General features: G+C 39.5%; 1 protein-coding gene across 2 annotated transcripts; it reads right to left on the bottom strand.

The window, feature by feature from the left end:
- Positions 1–6,255: 6,255 nt before the first annotated feature.
- LOC122417333 (uncharacterized) lies at positions 6,256–16,117 on the bottom strand. 2 transcript variants are annotated; one of them, XM_043430767.1, is made up of 16 exons: positions 15,876–16,117; positions 14,307–14,652; positions 13,279–13,476; positions 12,651–12,987; positions 12,435–12,554; positions 12,083–12,244; positions 11,932–12,000; positions 11,540–11,599; positions 11,370–11,444; positions 11,030–11,104; positions 10,853–10,912; positions 10,684–10,755; positions 10,429–10,539; positions 10,113–10,349; positions 8,365–8,397; positions 6,256–6,512 (listed from the first exon to the last, which is right to left on the bottom strand). In XM_043430767.1, the coding sequence occupies exons 1-16, from the start codon at positions 15,968–15,970 to the stop codon at positions 6,331–6,333; spliced, it is 2,232 nt and encodes a 743-aa protein (XP_043286702.1). In that variant the 5' UTR covers positions 15,971–16,117; the 3' UTR covers positions 6,256–6,330. The 2 variants fall into 2 exon arrangements, with proteins under 2 accessions (XP_043286702.1, XP_043286703.1); XM_043430768.1 differs by lacking the exon at positions 8,365–8,397 and having other exon boundaries at positions 15,876–16,114.
- Positions 16,118–17,644: the final 1,527 nt, after the last annotated feature.

The raw sequence follows: 17,644 nt of genomic DNA, 5'->3' as shown, positions 1-17,644 counted from the left end.
GGTCTCAAACGCGAATACCAAACCATTATTAAAGCTAGAGCATATCCAACACTCAATGAAGCAATCACAGCCGCGATTGACGAAGAAAAGATACAACAGGGAAGTCGTAGAGAACCTGGAAATACGACTATTTGCAGTAAGTGTAATAAGAAGGGTCACATTGCGTGCGACTGTAGAAGCTCAGGGAATAAAAACGGTTATAACGGTAATCAAGAGACTCGGTAGAGTCTCGGGACAAGTACATTGACAGCCCTGTCGTCTGCTGGCCCGAGGCTCACGCCGAGTATACTTTCTCTGAATAAAACGATTCGCCGTGGTGGGGGTAAAATTGGCAAGTGATTTTTTTGAATTACCGAAGTTATGAGTCATCTAAGGCTTTGAAAATTGAACTTTCAGCTAATTAAGAAATTCTCTTTAGATTGCGCCCAAAATCAACACGATCGGTGGCGTAATTGCTGAGAAAAAACTTTGCACGGGCTCAAGATTATGCAAAAGTTACTGACACATCACGAGTTCGACGTATACGTATACGCGTTTTGACGTAGTTAGTAGTAGTAGAGTTGTTGCCTCTACGCATTCTGATTGGCTCAACGATGTCGGCTCCTCCAGCTGCTAGGCCGACCGCGGGTGAGGCTCAAGTGTTAGAAGGCCTAAAATAGCGAACAGGCATTCTGTATATCTATATATGCGTTATACAGAATGCCTGTTCGCCATTTTAGGCCTTCTAACTATTGAGTCTTACCCCGACCGCGCTCAGACTCCGTGAATATTATATTATATATATTGTAACGTAGATTTTCCCCGCAAGGGTACGATCCAGTCCCTTCTCGGCTCACCCGCTCCTTCCCGTATGACTCTCCGGCTGCGAGAATGAACTGGGCGCCAGGTACAAAGTACCGTCGAATTAATCGACTTTATTTTCGTCGATTCTCGCGATCGTAACGCAACGCAAAACTAGAACTTAGAGTACACGAGGGGAACGAATGACCGAGGACGGTCCGACTACTCAGCTCATCTGAGATACAAAAGGTAGAGGGGGGGGGGATCCTTGGGGAAAAGTAGCAATTCACAACGCAAAGCAAATAATCGACACAGACAGAAGATTCAGAAAAGATTCACAATTTATTCAAATAAACAAAAGTACAAGAAAAGATGAATTCTCGCGAGATTGGATTCTACATAAAATAAGAGTGGAAAAGGAAATTCAATTTGCGGCTCGCTAGAATCGCATGGCCAATACGTATCGGACGACAACGCGGTTTCGGCGCGTGGCTTACTCGAATGCATCAGGTAATTCAGGTGATCGGTAATCGCATCGCAATTTCGCGGGTGTCGTAGGTAATCGACGACCGACGCTCTGGCATTGTAGGTAAAAGATAATCAGCGGTCTGACGAGCAGATGCCTTAGGTAACAGGTAAAAGGTAACCAACGCCAGAACAAACGGTGTCTTAGGTAAATTTAGGTAAAAGGTAATCGACACCAGGTAACCCGAAAGTAATTCGCGAGAGCGTCATAGGCAACATAGGCAAGGTAATTGACGCTAGGTAACCCTAAATAATTCGCAAGAGCGTCATAGGCAACATAGGCAAGGTAATTGACGCTAGGTAACCCTAAAATAATTCGCGACGAAAGGTAATCGAAGGTAATAATGAAGCGACTTCGGCTAAGCGCGAGGTAACACCGAAATTCCCGAACGATCAGTACAATAATACGAAGGTAGCGGCGTTATACGATAAAATAAATCACAGAAACTAATAGCCAGATAATCTTTGAAACGGTAACAGAGGTAACGGAAGAGTGCCGTAAGATAATTCGCCATAGAGAGGCACAAAATAATACGATCGTCACGAAATAGAGAAAAAGAAATAACTGCGAACGCAAAAGGAACGGCTGAAAAATACGCAATACAAAAGACAGAATAAATCGCCGTATAGACGACGCGCGACAATAAGTGCGAGAGAGACAGGGCGAAAACATCGCGCGAACGACCGTGCTCGCTAGAGCCTCAACGCGTGCAGGGAGAGAGAGAAACGTAGCGGCGTGGAATATTCCAGCGCGTACTACCAAAATCCGACATTACAAAACTCAAACTTAATTAATTAATGCGCAACAAGATTACGTCAAATAAACTATACTGAATGGACCCAAATTAATATCGAATCGATTAGTGGAGCTGAGCCGCAAAACTATAAAATTTGGGAACACGGGAAGTATCGGCCGCAATCTCGCTCGAAACTTCGACACACATGTTCCCCGAAACGCCAAATAAACCGGAACTAAATTCCGAAACTCAAAATGCTCAACTCCATTAATCATTCCGGGAGAAAGAGAAAGGGCTTACCGAGGAACCCGCTCGTCGCACGCCGAAAGACAAAGGAATCTCGATGATCGGGAGGTATTGGTGACTCGCCGGTGAGGTGATCGGAAGAAGACTGATAGTGCGTACGAGCGGTCCTCCAGATTCGGCGTTCTCCCCACCACTAGGCCCATGCACAACGGCGCTCACGCGCTAGGCACGAACTAGAGTACAGAGTCTTTGCTCGCGCTTTCGCGGGAAACTCAAAACAAGGGAGCGTGTACGGAGGATATTTCCCGTTACGCTTCCTTACCCAATATCGCAATAATTACCCTTCTGCTGCTCTCACCTCTCCCGCTCACTCGAAACACTCCTCTCGACTAGATGACCGTGATCCGGGTGTCTCTCCTCTTGAGGATCCGGCGGGCAGCTCTGAAAGGACGAGGGGAGGCCTCCCTCACGACTCCGGATGTCGCGGTGGGCCCACAAGATAAGCCACCAGGCAAGAACAGCACCTCGCCTCCAGAAAACTCCCCCAGACCCCACCTGACGAGGCGCCGGTTCACACGGACTTTGACACCCGAATTCACGGTATTGCGGGCGGTGCAACTCTGGGTTGCTAAGGCGGGAAAGACACGGGCGGCGTTCAATAAATGGCCTATGCCAGCGTGCTCTTTCAACCGCCCGCAGATCGAGAATGTTCTTCGGTACTCGAAGACGGCGTGAGAGGGATGATTCTTGCGAGCGAGATCGGCTCGAACAGCAGGAAAGTATCGTCAAATACTAATGCTCGCTGGGACCAATGTGGTGACGTTAACACCAAATCTCTCAAAAAAACAAACGGAATAGTCAAAAGGAAACTTCATCAAACTCAAAATTAAACAATCAAGAATTTCTCTCTCTTCCTTGCACCGAGGTAAAAGGTAACGGTTATTAGACTTAGTAAATTGTCGCTCGAAAGGTACTATACGCGATTCTTAAAAATAAATCTTATAATTACGTGACGATGAGTCTCGTTCCGACCAACACCCGACGAGTCGAAGGGCGTCAAAATGGGCCGTAAACCCGGTCCACTGGTCGACACGATTCGTACGAGTGGCGGGGCAAAAATGTCACGTCACAAACTTATTATATTTAAATAAAAATCAGAGCTTTTTTAGAACTGTTGGAGCACAAATATTCATGCAGAGGGAATTTAGAGAGTTATCTTCAAGTAATTTTCTCTTAATTGCACTAATTTAATAAGAATGGAAACAAATTGTCCTGTAATATACAAAAGATGTTATTGTGCATCGATAAATAAAAAACATTTTGCACATTAAATATGTTGAAGCTTCCAAAATAACTCCCCAGTTTGTATTGCTAAGACGGCAGTGTTTACTTCTCACTTCTTCCAGCGAACGAATTTCATTCGGCATAACTAACCTAAATCGCATTTCAATAAATTTTTAACCGGATTCTCCCGTACAGTTTCGTTTTTTTATGATTGATTTTTATTTGATTTAAATGAAAAGTGATGGGCCGGACAAGTACTTTTAACTCATATTTAAACATAATTTCTATCGATCCAATCGACGTCGAATATTGTGAATAATATCAGTAGCTTCTGAAAGTCTGAAAAAATCGATTGTCTCTGCCATCATAGAGTAAGAAATGACTAGCTTGCATAAGATTTTTTTGGATTTAAAAGCTTCTTAAAACAGTTCCATAATGTTGAAATTTGGAGTTACTCATAAATTACTTGTCCTTCGATTAATATCATAAATTTTAGTGCTGCACGTAACTCAAATGGTAACTTTTTTCAATTTATTAGAAAATACTTGGCCTCGAATTGATATAATAAATTTTAATGCTGCACGTAAATTAGATGGAATTTTTTTTAGTTGATTTAGCCCGGGTGGGGCTCAAAATGTCGAACAACCAAATAGTAGAACGACTAATTTTTCGAAATTTCAAAATTTGCCGTATCAAATTCACGACGCATAAGTAATTCGAATATTTTATTCTCGATAGACCAATTAATAGATTATGTATTTAATGTGATATTTTTTCTTCGAACGCGCTTTCTTCGAAATTCATTCAGACCATCTGCTCTTATTAGAATGCATAGAAAATAGAACATAGTATTGCAAGAAGTTCATATTTTCCGAATTCCAAATGAAAAGTGTTTGTTTTATAGAAAGACCAAAATATATAGTCGCTAAAAATCGAGAGTAAATATTTCGAATGATGAAAACTTCGATGTACGGAATGGCGAACTCTCGAAATAGCGAACGTTGAAACAGCGAACGTTTGGAATGGCGAACAATGCGTATAGCGATAGTTACAAAAACGAACACATGGTGGCGCCCCCTGTTCACCACGAAGTTAAAATCGTATTTTAATGTTTGTACTTACATCAGAAATATGTACGACTCTGATATCCAGAAAAACATCAATTATTTAGCCTCTGAGGTTTGGATCAAGTTAAGGAGGGTGGCTACATTCGTCAAAATGATAAGAAATTGATCAAATTTGGTGATAATGTTCTTCAACATCAAGTGCGCAGACAAAATTTTTTTCAAAATTTTCTTCTGCTTAGTTATCGAGTAATTACGCATTAAAGCAGATTTCTTATGCCCGGAATAATATATGGAAACGCTATGCTTATGCACATGAACTTTAGTGATCAATTACTCGATAACTGTACAGAAGAAAAATCTTAAAAAAATTGTAGTGTCAAATTTGGCACTAAAGAATATGTTCACCAAATTTTATTAAATTCTTATCATTTTGAAATTTTTTATGTATTTACCATGGTTTAGCATGGCAACATTGTATCGTCGCTAGCCACCCTCCTTAATCCTTTGAGGATACATCTCTGACAAATTCTTGGAAATATACACCGGGTCTAGTGTGGCCCCCTATCAATTTTTAAAGGCTTACTATGAAGAGACGTCCGATTTGAAAAAACCAAAACCAAAATGAAGTTCAATTTATCTAGAATACGGTAGAATCAATTTGGAAAAAAAAAATTTTTAGTGGTCAAAATCGCACGGAAACGAGCAAAGTCGTGAAAAAAAACTTTCATTCATAAAAAATCGTAACTCCGTTAATTTGATAGATAATTGAATACAAGTTTCAGGAAGTATCATTATATACGATAGTTTCATTGAAAAAAAGTACAATATTGGCTGATTAATAAGAGTATTTATTGAATACGAGACATTTTGGAGTGAAAATTTTTCTGTTTATTTATGAAGGTTAAGCAAGTATCATTTTGACATATGCAACAACTCTTTCCGCTCAAAATATCTAGAAAAACTCTATGTCACTTTCTTTTATAGCCCGATCATTCTGAGTCGGACGAATGTCTGACCAAAAAATTATTTTCGAATAATAATAATAATAATAATCGAAATTCCAGATATGTTACGATTAGGAAAGACAATCGATGCATTCCGGTGGAAAGAAATGATACAGAATAATTTGAAAAATAGCGAACTATGTAGAGGCAATATCCCTAGTAACAGTTTCAAAAAAGGTGCCAAAAGCTATCTTATCACTGATTCGATTGTGAAATTTATAAGTCATCTGCAGACAAATTGTGAAGAAAATGTTTTTCAGTTGCAAAAAAAATATACGGTATTGTGATGATGGGATTTACTTTTTTTTTACGGTCAACAACACTTGCAAATCGAAAAAAAATCCGCAATTTACAAAAAAGTATTACACGAAGTACACACATCAGGGTCCAGCGGCCCTCAGCACAAAAACTTTATCGCTCGATCTCGCGCGGTTCATGCGATATGGGACCCACCTACAGAGAACTCTTCGAACTATAGTTAAGGGTGTGGGGAATTCTGTCTGTAGGCTCTAAGAGCTCTATATTTATCTTCAAAGTTGGCGCTGAGGCCGCTGGACCCCAGATGTACTCGAAAGGTTAAAATGATAGGACATTCAGAGGACACAAAATCAATTACTTGTAATATAATTTCCTTCTATGTAGAAATATTATGTAGATATATTTTTTTCATTTATTTATTCATTTTTTTCAAAATTCTGACGGTTGGAATATTCTTCGAGGAGCTTCGGATGCCCGTGTCCGACATATTGGACACCGTCTTTCTAAAAATTGGTTCCATAAGACTTCTGCACAGTCGGAACAACAACAGCAATGCCCACAGGGCAGGTAGAGGTGCGTCGCTTTCGCCAATAAGCACACCTTGCACGAATCTGAAAAAAAATCGTAACAAGGAGTACACAAAGTTCCATATAATAAAATATTAATTATGTGATAACGAAATGAACGTTTCAAGATATGCTCTAAAATTAAATCTTTTGAAATTGACTAAGCTTTATCTATTTTGTCTCTGTACATTATTATTTAATTTTTACGGAGCATTTTTAGCTATTTGGAAAATATTGATCTGTATAGATTATTAACAAATTAAACACTAATATTCAACCAAAATTATGGATCAAATAGACAAAAAAATGAAGGGCCCTTCCATTCAAATGTCAAAATGATTTGTTCTTGGATTGAATATTACCGGCTTGACTTTGTTACGAACATGAACTTCACAGTATCTACGTCACCTTTTCCGCCGTCAGCGCAAGAAATAAATACTCGGATCAAATGCCAACTTCACTGCGGGCCACGTTAACTCCGGAGAGAAGCGGCCCGACGGATTTGTTGGCAAGTTTCATAAACAATCTTACGAATATGAAATAAGCACTAATAAAACCATGGGCCACCTTAACTCAGATGAGAAGCGGCCCTAAGAGTTACTAGTACTTGGATCAAATGCTGACTTCACCGCGGGCCACGTTAACTCCAGAGAGAAGCGGTCCGACAGATCTGCCGGCAAGTTTCATAAACGCCATTTTACGAAAAATTGTATGTACATAAAACGAGCACTAGTGAAACCACGGGCCACGTTAACTCAGATGAGAAACGGCCCTAAGAATCACTAATACTCGGATAAAATGCTGACTTCACTGCGGGCCACGTTAACTCCAGAGAGAAGCGGTCCGACAGATCTGCCGGCAAGTTTCATAAATGCGAATTTACGAAAAATTGTATGTACATAAAACGAGCACTAGTGAAACCACGGGCCACGTTAACTCAGATGAGAAGCGGCCCTAAGAATCACTAATACTCGGATAAAATGCTGACTTCACCGCGGGCCACGTTGACTCCGAAGAGAAGCGGCCTGACAGATCTGCCGACAAGGTACATACGAAAAAAAATCAATGTTTAATTTTTTATACAGATAGGAATGTAGATACTGATCGGAGTGCATGGTTCGTCCCAAATCAAATTTTGAAAATAGTTTTCCCTTCCCCCCTCTTCCGTATTGAATCGAATGAAAATCGACCTTGTAAATCATTGGTCCCCGAAATAGACGCCCCCCCCCCCCCCCCCAGATAGGACATCCGACGGAAAAATCTTTTTAACTACAGAATAGTTTATGATATAATAATTTAACAAAACGTCTTAACAATTGATACTACATTATTTGAAGGAAAATTAGATACATGACAATAATTTGTCATTTTCTATAATTGGACACTAAATAATAAGCCATAGAGTTGAAATTACTTATCATGATGAGTTTTTGATGCGAAATGATTTTTTACATACTACAAGCACACATTCATTTTGAAACGTTCATATCATTACGAGTACGAGTTATTCCATGTTAATAAGTCGGTGGATATGTAACGAAGTTACTTCAAGTTTTTTTCACCATTGTTTCATGCCTATAGAATTATTAAATATTAGATGGAATAATTCCACAAGTGCTGTACTTCCAAAACTAACTATTCATCATAATATCGGTATTGAATTGTCAATTTGGAAAATATATACAAAGGCGAAGCAATGACAAGGCGTGTTACTATAAAATCGAGATGAAATTTGAGAACTATTGCAATGTTATTTCAAACTCAGCCGTCCATTTGACATGGAATAACTCTTGGAGGAACAGTGTGTAAATACATCATTATGAACACAAGAAATCGTCCTAAATATTTTATAAGTTTTTCAAATTGTTCAAAAAATTGTAATTCAACAAATGCGCACCTCGAAACGAACAATCCGTTTTTGCAAACATGTCTGAAACAGTGCGATCAATGTATCTTCGGGGAAAATTTATATTCACTATAACTTTCATTGAGAACTTTTTTCACATCCTATATTGTTCGAGATACCAGTCACTTCAATGACATTGATAGTAATTTTTGTTAAGTAGTGGACAGTCGTTTAAGATGAAGAATAATTGTAAGGATTTTAGTAACTGAACTTGTAGAGCGTAAAAATTTAGAGTTGAACTATTGAATATCGAATAATGAAGTAGTTCAAAAAAATCGTAGATATTCCTAACCGCAATAGTTGTTTCTTATAATCAATTTAGAAAACAATATTCAATTGATCATGAACGTTATTACGTTAGGGAAAAATTTTCGCTTTATATCCACGTCAACTAAATTTTACGAGCAGCTCGATTTTTTCTACATTTCTTTCGTTTTTTGTGTTAAATATTTATCTTGTCTTCCAGTATAATGCTTTTTATTCCTATTTCTTTATTTGTAAAAGCTGGCCGCATCGTTGCATACTTCCGTGAGCATGTTCTTCTCCCTCACAATTTTCACCCATTCACGCCGTTTCGCGGTTAAGTTTTCCTGTGCGTTCGCCGTTAGGATGTTTAACAAGCCTAAATCCGTCTCACAGCCTTGCTTGTCGTTTTGCGCATTAATGGGTTAACTCTAATTACCGTATATACATTATCCCCTGTCCCCCTACCCTTCCTTGCCTTATCAGTACGATTAACTTCCCCATTTCGTTTGCTATCTGTTTGTTGACCAGGTTTTTTGTAACGAGATATTCATATGGTACCGAAACCTTATTTGAAGCTCTTTTGGTGTTTCGGCGACACACCCTCCTTCGGAGATTATTGTTCAACCTGCCACCCCTCCGATCTGTTCTCCACCCTTCGGGCCTTATCTGTCAAATTATTTATACCATTTATACTTTCAGCACTAAGAAACTTCGATCGAAATATCATCACGTCTGAGGATCTCTATTCTGCTGCTCTTGATCGCTCTCTGTATTTCCCTTTTCGAGATATTTCTACGTCTTATAACCTTCACTCGTATGAGTACCCTTTCTGACACTTCCGCAACAACCCCATGAAGTAATGTATCCATTTCCTCCGTTATCTTTCTCCCTTTATCCACCAGCTTCATAAATCTTCTTTTGTCTTTTCGCCCCACCACCGCTCCCGCTAATCCGTCTAATTGTATTCTTTTTTTACATAATAATTATTCCTCCGTATATTTGTCCCCCACATCTTCCTTTTTATCATCTCAATGCGGTTCATAGCGTTACCTTTACAATTTTGCATTTTTATTCTTACCGCCCTTCCCTCTTTTTTAACCAAATTCCAGCCCCCATTCCCTTTCAGCTCTTACTTATATTCTTCATTCACATTTCCATATTTTCCATTATTTTCCGTGATCTTTCCCACTCGAAACGCATAATTATGACTCGTAAATGCTTTTGCTAGATATAGAGGCTATTTACTATTACACTAAACATTAATAATTATCTACGCAGAAAAGACTCTACTTTATACGTACGAAGAATTTTATGCTCTACAAGTTCAACTGCTATTTTTACATCCCTTTCCATTATATGCAAATTTCATGAGAACGATGAAACTGAAAACATTCAATTGACTTTAAAGTCGGAAAAGATAAGCTGTAAAAAATAGGTTCATCGAATATTTTTTTAATTTAACGAGAAAATTGCATTGATAATGATGATGCTACCATTATTCTCCTCGCTATGTCGACGGTTCTCGGCTTCTTGAGGTTCCTCCTGCTCTTGTGTTTCAGCAGATTCCTCTCTCCGTTCCTCCTGCTCTTGTGTTTCAGCAGATTCCTCCCTCCGTTCCTCCTGCTCTTGTGTTTCAGCAGATTCCTCCCTCCGTTCCTCCTGCTCTTGTGTTTCAGCAGATTCCTCCCTCCGTTCGGCAAATCGACGTGCCACCGCTCTTTTTCTCATCGCTGTAATTTTTAAAAATCTGTATGATACTTCCTAATCCATAATCCTAAACCATCAATTTCCCTCGCCGGAATATCTTACCTTTCCGACGCTTATTTCTTTTTTGTCTCGCCGAATTTGGCTCCGATGCAGGGCCTACAACAAACTCATTACGAATCACCGAATTGCTTTGTCTTCGGATAGCACCTACCGCTGTAAACATCGACATAAATTATATTTCTATACATAAGTTCTATTATTTTATTTTTACAGTTTTGGTGGTTTAAAAACAATCGTTGATACCAGTGTTTGTAATGATTAGTACACTGGAAAAATCCATCGAAATATAATAATTACCAATATTTCTGGGCTGGGGAGCTTCTTCTATGGCTGCTGAACCATCGGCTATGAGTTCATCCGGGTCATCTTCTAGAAAGAAAATGCGCACATAAATAATTAGATTTTCAGTTATAGATTAAACAAATACAATAATAACGATTATGATAAAAACTTTATGAAAAATTACCATTATCGCCGGGCGTCGAATACGCTTCAAACTCCTCGTCTATCACGATTGGTTGATTTTCTACCAAACGAATTCATAATATTTTATTTTTCAATTCTTACATTATCAGTTGTTGATATAAAATCATAGATATAATTTTTTCTAACAGTAGATTGAAAAAGCCTATGAAATGGTTACCGATATTTCTGGGCTGGGGAGCCTCTTCTACAACCTCCTCCAAATCATTAGCCATGAGTTCGACCGGGTCATCTTCTACAACAAAAAGAGCAAATGAAAGTAAATAATTGGACTTTTAGTTACAGATTGAACAAGCACAATACTAGTTGTTATGAAAATGGTTTTGGGAATAATTAGCACTATCATCCGGTGAAGAATATCCTCGTTTACTACGATCCGTTGATTTTCTATGGAGGAAATCCATAACGTTTCGTTTTTGACTTGTTTCAATTTCATTTGTTGAATTTCATCGATATAAGTTTTCCTAATAGTCAGTGGATTGAAAAAATCTGTGAAATACCAATATTTCTGAGCTGGGGAGCTTCTTCAACAACCTCTTCCAGATCATTGGCTATCAGATCATCCGGGTTGTGTTCTACAAAAACAAATGCATGTAAATAATTGGATTTTTAATCACAGATTAAACAAAAACAATTCTACTCATTATGAAAATTGTTCTGCGAAAACTACCATTCTCATCAGGCGAAGAATATCCTTCGATTTCCTCATTTACCACAATCGGTTGATTTCCTGTCGAACAGATACATAAAACTTTATTTTTTTAATTCTTAGATTTTCGGTCTTCAGAAAAAATTTAATAATAACAGTTATACAAAAGACAGAGTAAACATTTATCAGTGATTATCATTATCATGATTGTGAGATTTTGTAAATTGATTGTTGCTAAATTCCATACCATAATTTACTATTTACTCCAATGCAACATTCTAGAAATAATCTTCAAAGGCTATTATTATTAAAAACACCCAAGAATAATGCCGTTATCGACGTATATCGACATCTACGGAAATTTCATAACTCGTTAGTCTCCCTAATATATAAAATTACATCGTATTATTTACCGTTTTCTGCATTGTCCAAGAGCCATCGTGGTGGCTCTTCAGCAAAGATTTCTTGTTCGAAATCTGGATCTGAAATAATTTAAAGATAACAGTATTTTGAGTGCTCCAGAGTTATCAACAAGCTTGAATTGAGTTTAATAACGAAATTTACCTAATGGTCTGATTGCTGGAGGCTCTTGTAGCTCTTGGATTTCATCGTTCTCCTGTTCAGTTAACTGTTGTGCCATACGAAAATCGATGTTTCCCTTTAAAGAAGCAGCTTTATCCATGAACTCCTCAACTGTGATCTCGAGCATATGTAATTGACGCCATGCTAGGTGAAAAGTAAATAAATGAATTGACATGTTTCTTTTGAAATGTACTAATTTACTTCCAATTTCGAAAATAATATGTGTACATTTGCAAATGAGGCACTGAGAACGAGGTATAACAACATGCATTACGAATTTTAGCTCGAATGCGCCTTTGAAATTGGAAAAAATATATTAATAAAGAAATGAAACCTTTTGTGAGTTTGTTTTGTTTAAAAACAGTTGAATATCTCGCATGGCGGCCGATGTTCACATTATTTTTTAATCGTGCAATATCGGTTTGAATTTTTGACTGCAATTTTAGTATTTTGCCTGAAACAAAAAATAGCATCAATTTTTATCACGTTTTCTCTATTTGTTGGAGATATAAGTTGCTTGTGGTTGAGTTGAACTATAAGTTCGACTTACATAAAAAATCCCATGGTCCAGGGCGTCTTCCTAAATGATGTTGAAGCCGGCTGTGGTAGGACTCGATTATATTGTTCGTTCTACGGCTCAACCCGTATACACTGAACCCCTCTGGCCTGACCGTTCGGATCCAATATCGATCATAATAATTGCAAAATGTGCGGAATTGCGTCTTCAGTGTTCCTGGCAAATTGTTGTGTAGTTCCCGGAACTTCGTAGTTATTAGTTCTGCCGGCAAGTACGCCAGAGCTAAAACTTTTTTGAAAAAAGTTTTCGCTACGTCATTTGTCCGAAGAACGTTGGCGAGTTGAAGGACCTTGGCTTTTCTGTATATTGCCTGAAATCCAGTACATTATTTTTTTCCCTTTTCGTACACTATAGTTCGGTAGTGCTGACGAAATAGCCATGAGGGGTTAATAACTCAACGTTATCTACAAAGCAATGTTTATATGAGAATGAAAATTGTTATATCTGTAAATGGCTGGAATGTCAAAAACGATCATCGAAAATACAGTTAAGGATACCCCTAGAATTATCAACATAAATTTAAACTATTAAAAATACGCATAAAAATTGCAATACGAATATTATATCCTTTATCATTTCTACTTCTCCATTCGATACTCACCCGATCGTAATGGGTATTACAACCCGTACTGTGAGCCATTGGGTATACTTGTAGAACGGCATTGCGTAATGCGCGTTCAAAATCACTCATCACAAGTATAATATGCGCCTGCAGGACGTGCTCTCTGATATAACGCAGGCATGACTCATAGGCGCCTTGAGTTTTCCTTGTCATCAAGACCCATATGAAGGGAAAGCCCTATAACCCATTCGAATAGGTAAGCATGATTTAATGTGCATGATATATGATGTGAGCAGTCCCAACCATAGCAACAATTATTATTCAAAAAATTGGCTCTAAATTTGGTCATGCAATGGACTTACAATCAGGTTAATTTATTTTTCAAATTTCATATAAAAAGATTGAATTCCATTTAAACCAAAATACGATTTCAATCCTGCCCAATTAATTACGAAAAAACATACTTAAAAGATACTCAAGTAAAATTAAAGTGTACCGAAAGTATATTAGTAATAGCAACATTGTATACTATACTCAATAAAAAGGAAAAAAATGTTATCCAAAAATATATTTATATGAAACTTATAGAAGAATACATATTCCATCAGAGGGCAAAATATTTTTCATAAAAGCGGAATATATGTTATAGAAAATAATGACTAATTTATCTATATAATATTTCAAATGGAAACTTTTTCTATACAAAAACAATGCATTCTATTTTCAATAAATTATTGTTTCTGATTTCTTCCATACATTCGTGGTAAATATTTTTTACCAATGCGTGCGTATGTTCGCATCTTATGTTTTATGAAAAAAATTGCAAGTTTATTTTTGTAACCCTCCACATGATTCTTTTTTATTACTACGTTCGAAGAATTTGACTGCAGTTAGTACGCGTTTCAAGATAATGTTTTGGTATCCGATTTAAAAAACTATACACAACATATGAAAAAGTGTTAAAAATTCCGGCAGCGGTCTTCATGCATTGTTTTATCGTACGGAATCGAATTCTCTTACGTCAGTTGAATTATGAAAAATATTTTGCGATATTAGTTAATTCTTACGTGATTAAGTTTAATTCCCATGATTGTCATCAATTGATAAACCCCTTCGATCCTGGGTCTAGTGCAAAAGGTGGCATCAATGAGGAGCTTCGTAACTTCGCTCATTTCTCGCCGCACGAAGTCTTCGTCATACAGGATTGCATGCTGCGCACCGCTGTCGTCCGTTACAGAACGCACCGTGAGCCGACCATTGATATATTCCAAAATTCTCGCGAACTGCGGATCAGTGAGTCGGTCCACAAATTCTTGAATCGTCCGAGGGTTGGGGGGATAATTTTTCTTCCTGCACTGTTGCATAAATGACCGTATGGCACGAAACGAAACGTATCGGGCGGCTTCTGCATGACTTGATTTGTCAAATAACAATTACAAGAATAATCAACATGTCTATCAATAATGACCTGAGAATGTATGCAAAATGATAATTAACAGATTTCATTAATGTAGATAATATAGGATAAAATCATATATCACATGCATTTCAATTTAAGTACGTTTTCAATTTTGACCGCAATTTTGTTAAGCATTGCACTACCCCGAAATGCGTTGAGGAGTTTATTCGGATTTTAAAAATCGATTTTACTTGATTTCATTTTGATTCTAAGAAAATTTACAAATATTAGATTTTTTGTACGAGATATTTGGGCTCTAAACTGATGTGGGCACGGATTTCCTTCTCCACCAGAAAACGTCTTTTTACATTTTCTGATCGCTCATAAGGAAAATCCTAAATAGTGCCATGAAGGTATATGGTTTTGAAGACAAAAGAAATAAGAAAAGTTGAAGCGATGAAATGTGTGCCATGTACCTTCTCCATATTATATAGCTCAAATAATATTTAGTCGCATGGGTTGACATTATATTTACGTTTGCTTTTTTTTAAAATTTTATCCAATATTATTATTAATAAAAATTAACTTCTTCAAGGGATTCAATTAATAGGGGGAAAAAATATCTCATTTTTATAATTTTTATGTTCTGTAGAATTTTCTATAGATAGAACATAACAATAAATATCATAAAACATATCATAAAAAACAAAAAATTGTCTGCGTCAGTGTCACCCCCCGGTATTCCTCCACCTTCTCCCCTTCCCCTTTTTTCACCACCGGCACCACTATCCCTTGTTTCCATCCATCTGGCCATCCCTCCCCTTCCCACACCTTCCAGCACATCCTCCACAGACTTTCCGCCACGTTTTCCCCTCCATACCTCCACACCTCACTCGGCACCCCGTCCTCCCCCATCGCCTTTCTGTCCTTCAGTTCCCTGGCCACCTTCTGCACCTCCTGCCTCGTCAACTCCTCTTCCCCATCCGTCTCCGCCCGTCTCTCCGATCCCCCTACCCACCTCTCTTCAACCCCCCCTAACACGCCACTGAAGTACTCATTCCATTCCGCCAGCCTTACCCCCTTATTAAGCCCTTTCCTTCTTTTCCTCCCCCTATTAATCACCTCCCATGCTTGCCCTTCCGTCCTTATCCCATTTATCTCCTCCTCCCATCTCCTCGCCTCCTCTTTTTTCTTACCTTCGCACAGTCTTCTATAATTCCTCTTTTCCTCTAGGTACCTGTCATTATCCTTTGCATCCTTCCTCCACTCGCGCAGTTCTCTTTTACGCCTCTCCTTCCCTTCCCTGCACTCCTCATCCCACCACTCCTTCATCTGTTCCCTTCTTCTCCCCTTACCCACATTCTCCACCGCCGTTTTTATTCTACTTCCAAACTCCTTCCACCCCTCCTCGACACCTTGGTCCCCCCATCTCCAGTCTCCAAACTCTTCCTTAAACTTCTGCACTCCTTCTACCGTCCACACTCCTCTTTCATGCCTCTTTCCTCCTCCCCCCTTCCTTTTCTCACCTCCCCAGCCCACCCTCAGCCACAGCACCACCGGCATATGATCCGAATCCACTTTGCCCTCCACCTCTAGTCTCTCTACTTTGTCCCGCACCTTTTCACCTACCACCACATAATCTATCACCGATCTCCCCCTGCCCCCTACGTATGTCCATTCCCCCTCCTCGTCGCCCTTCACTCCCCCATTTAGAATCTCCCACCCTTCTTCCTTCAATAATCGGGACCACTTTCTCCCCTCTTTCGTCACTGTCTTATCCTTCGACCTCCTCCCTCCTTCCACCAGTAAATCCCCCTCCCAGCTCCACCCTCCCCCTTCTGTCCCCGTTCTTACATTGAAGTCCCCCCCTATTATTACTCTTTCCTCCCTTCCCTCCTCCTCCATCCATTTCTTCATCATTTCCGTTTTCTCTTCTAAATCCCCATTCACGTACACCCCTACCACCCACCACCAGTGCCTCCCCATCTTCACTTTCTTCTCCATCCAACCCTCCACCCCTTTCTCTACTTCCCCCACTTCCAGCCCCTCTTTCACTCCCATTTCCATGCCCCCCTTTGCCCTGCCTCTTCCCCTACTTCTCCTCGCGTCCTGTACCTCCCATCTGTAGCCTTTTTTCCACTGCTCCTTGATCCCATCCCACCCCTTCCTATCCACCCACGTCTCAATTAACACCACAACATCCCAGTTCCTTAACCCCTCCCAGAACTCCTTGTCCTTGTTTTTTACTCCCGCCACATTCCAAAATCCTATCTTTTTAACGCATTCTTTCCCTTTCCCTTTTATCCTCCCTCGTCCTACCTCTTGCCCATATTCCCCCCTCTTTATCCCCTTCTTATCCCCCTCTGCCTCTTCCCTTACTCGTTTCCCTCCGTCTCTCTCCAACCCTCTGCCACCTCATCCCACGTTCTCAATTCGCCCTCTACCCACATCTTCATGTATCCTACTCTCACTCTCTTTCCCTTCCTTCTCTCCTTGTCCGCGTCCCTCTCCACTAACCACTTCACCCTTCTCTCCATCTGTGTCAGATCGTCCTCCACCCTCTCCTTCTCGCCCTTCAGCTTCCACTTGGCCTTCATTACTTGCGCCTTACTCTCTATCCCTTCCAGCTCCACTATCACCATCCCTCTTCCCTCTCTGCTCACCCCCCCAACCCTCCTCCGCCCTTTCACCCCTCCTTCTATCCCCATCTTGTTCCAGATCCTCACAATTTCCCCCTCCCAATCCTCCCCCTCACTCATTTTTACCCCTTTCACCAAGACATTACTTCTTCTTTTCTCTCTCTCATTTTTGTCTAGCCTTATGTCCATTTCCCTCACTTTTCTCTCTACACCCTCCATCCTCGGCTCTTCTACCTGTCCCCTTACCCCCCCGCTCCTGTCTTCTTTGACGCCCTCTTCCACTCCCTTCATCCTCCCTTCCAACCCCTCTATCCTCTCCATCATCCTCCCTTTATCCTCCTCCCACCTCCTCATCAACTCCTCCCTC

The sequence above is a fragment of the Venturia canescens genome, chromosome 10 (genome assembly GCF_019457755.1).
Source record: "Venturia canescens isolate UGA chromosome 10, ASM1945775v1, whole genome shotgun sequence".
In the NCBI taxonomy this organism is placed as follows: domain Eukaryota; kingdom Metazoa; phylum Arthropoda; class Insecta; order Hymenoptera; family Ichneumonidae; genus Venturia; species Venturia canescens.
Note: the sequence above shows the minus strand (reverse complement) of the source record. Positions and strands in the feature narration are given on the sequence as shown.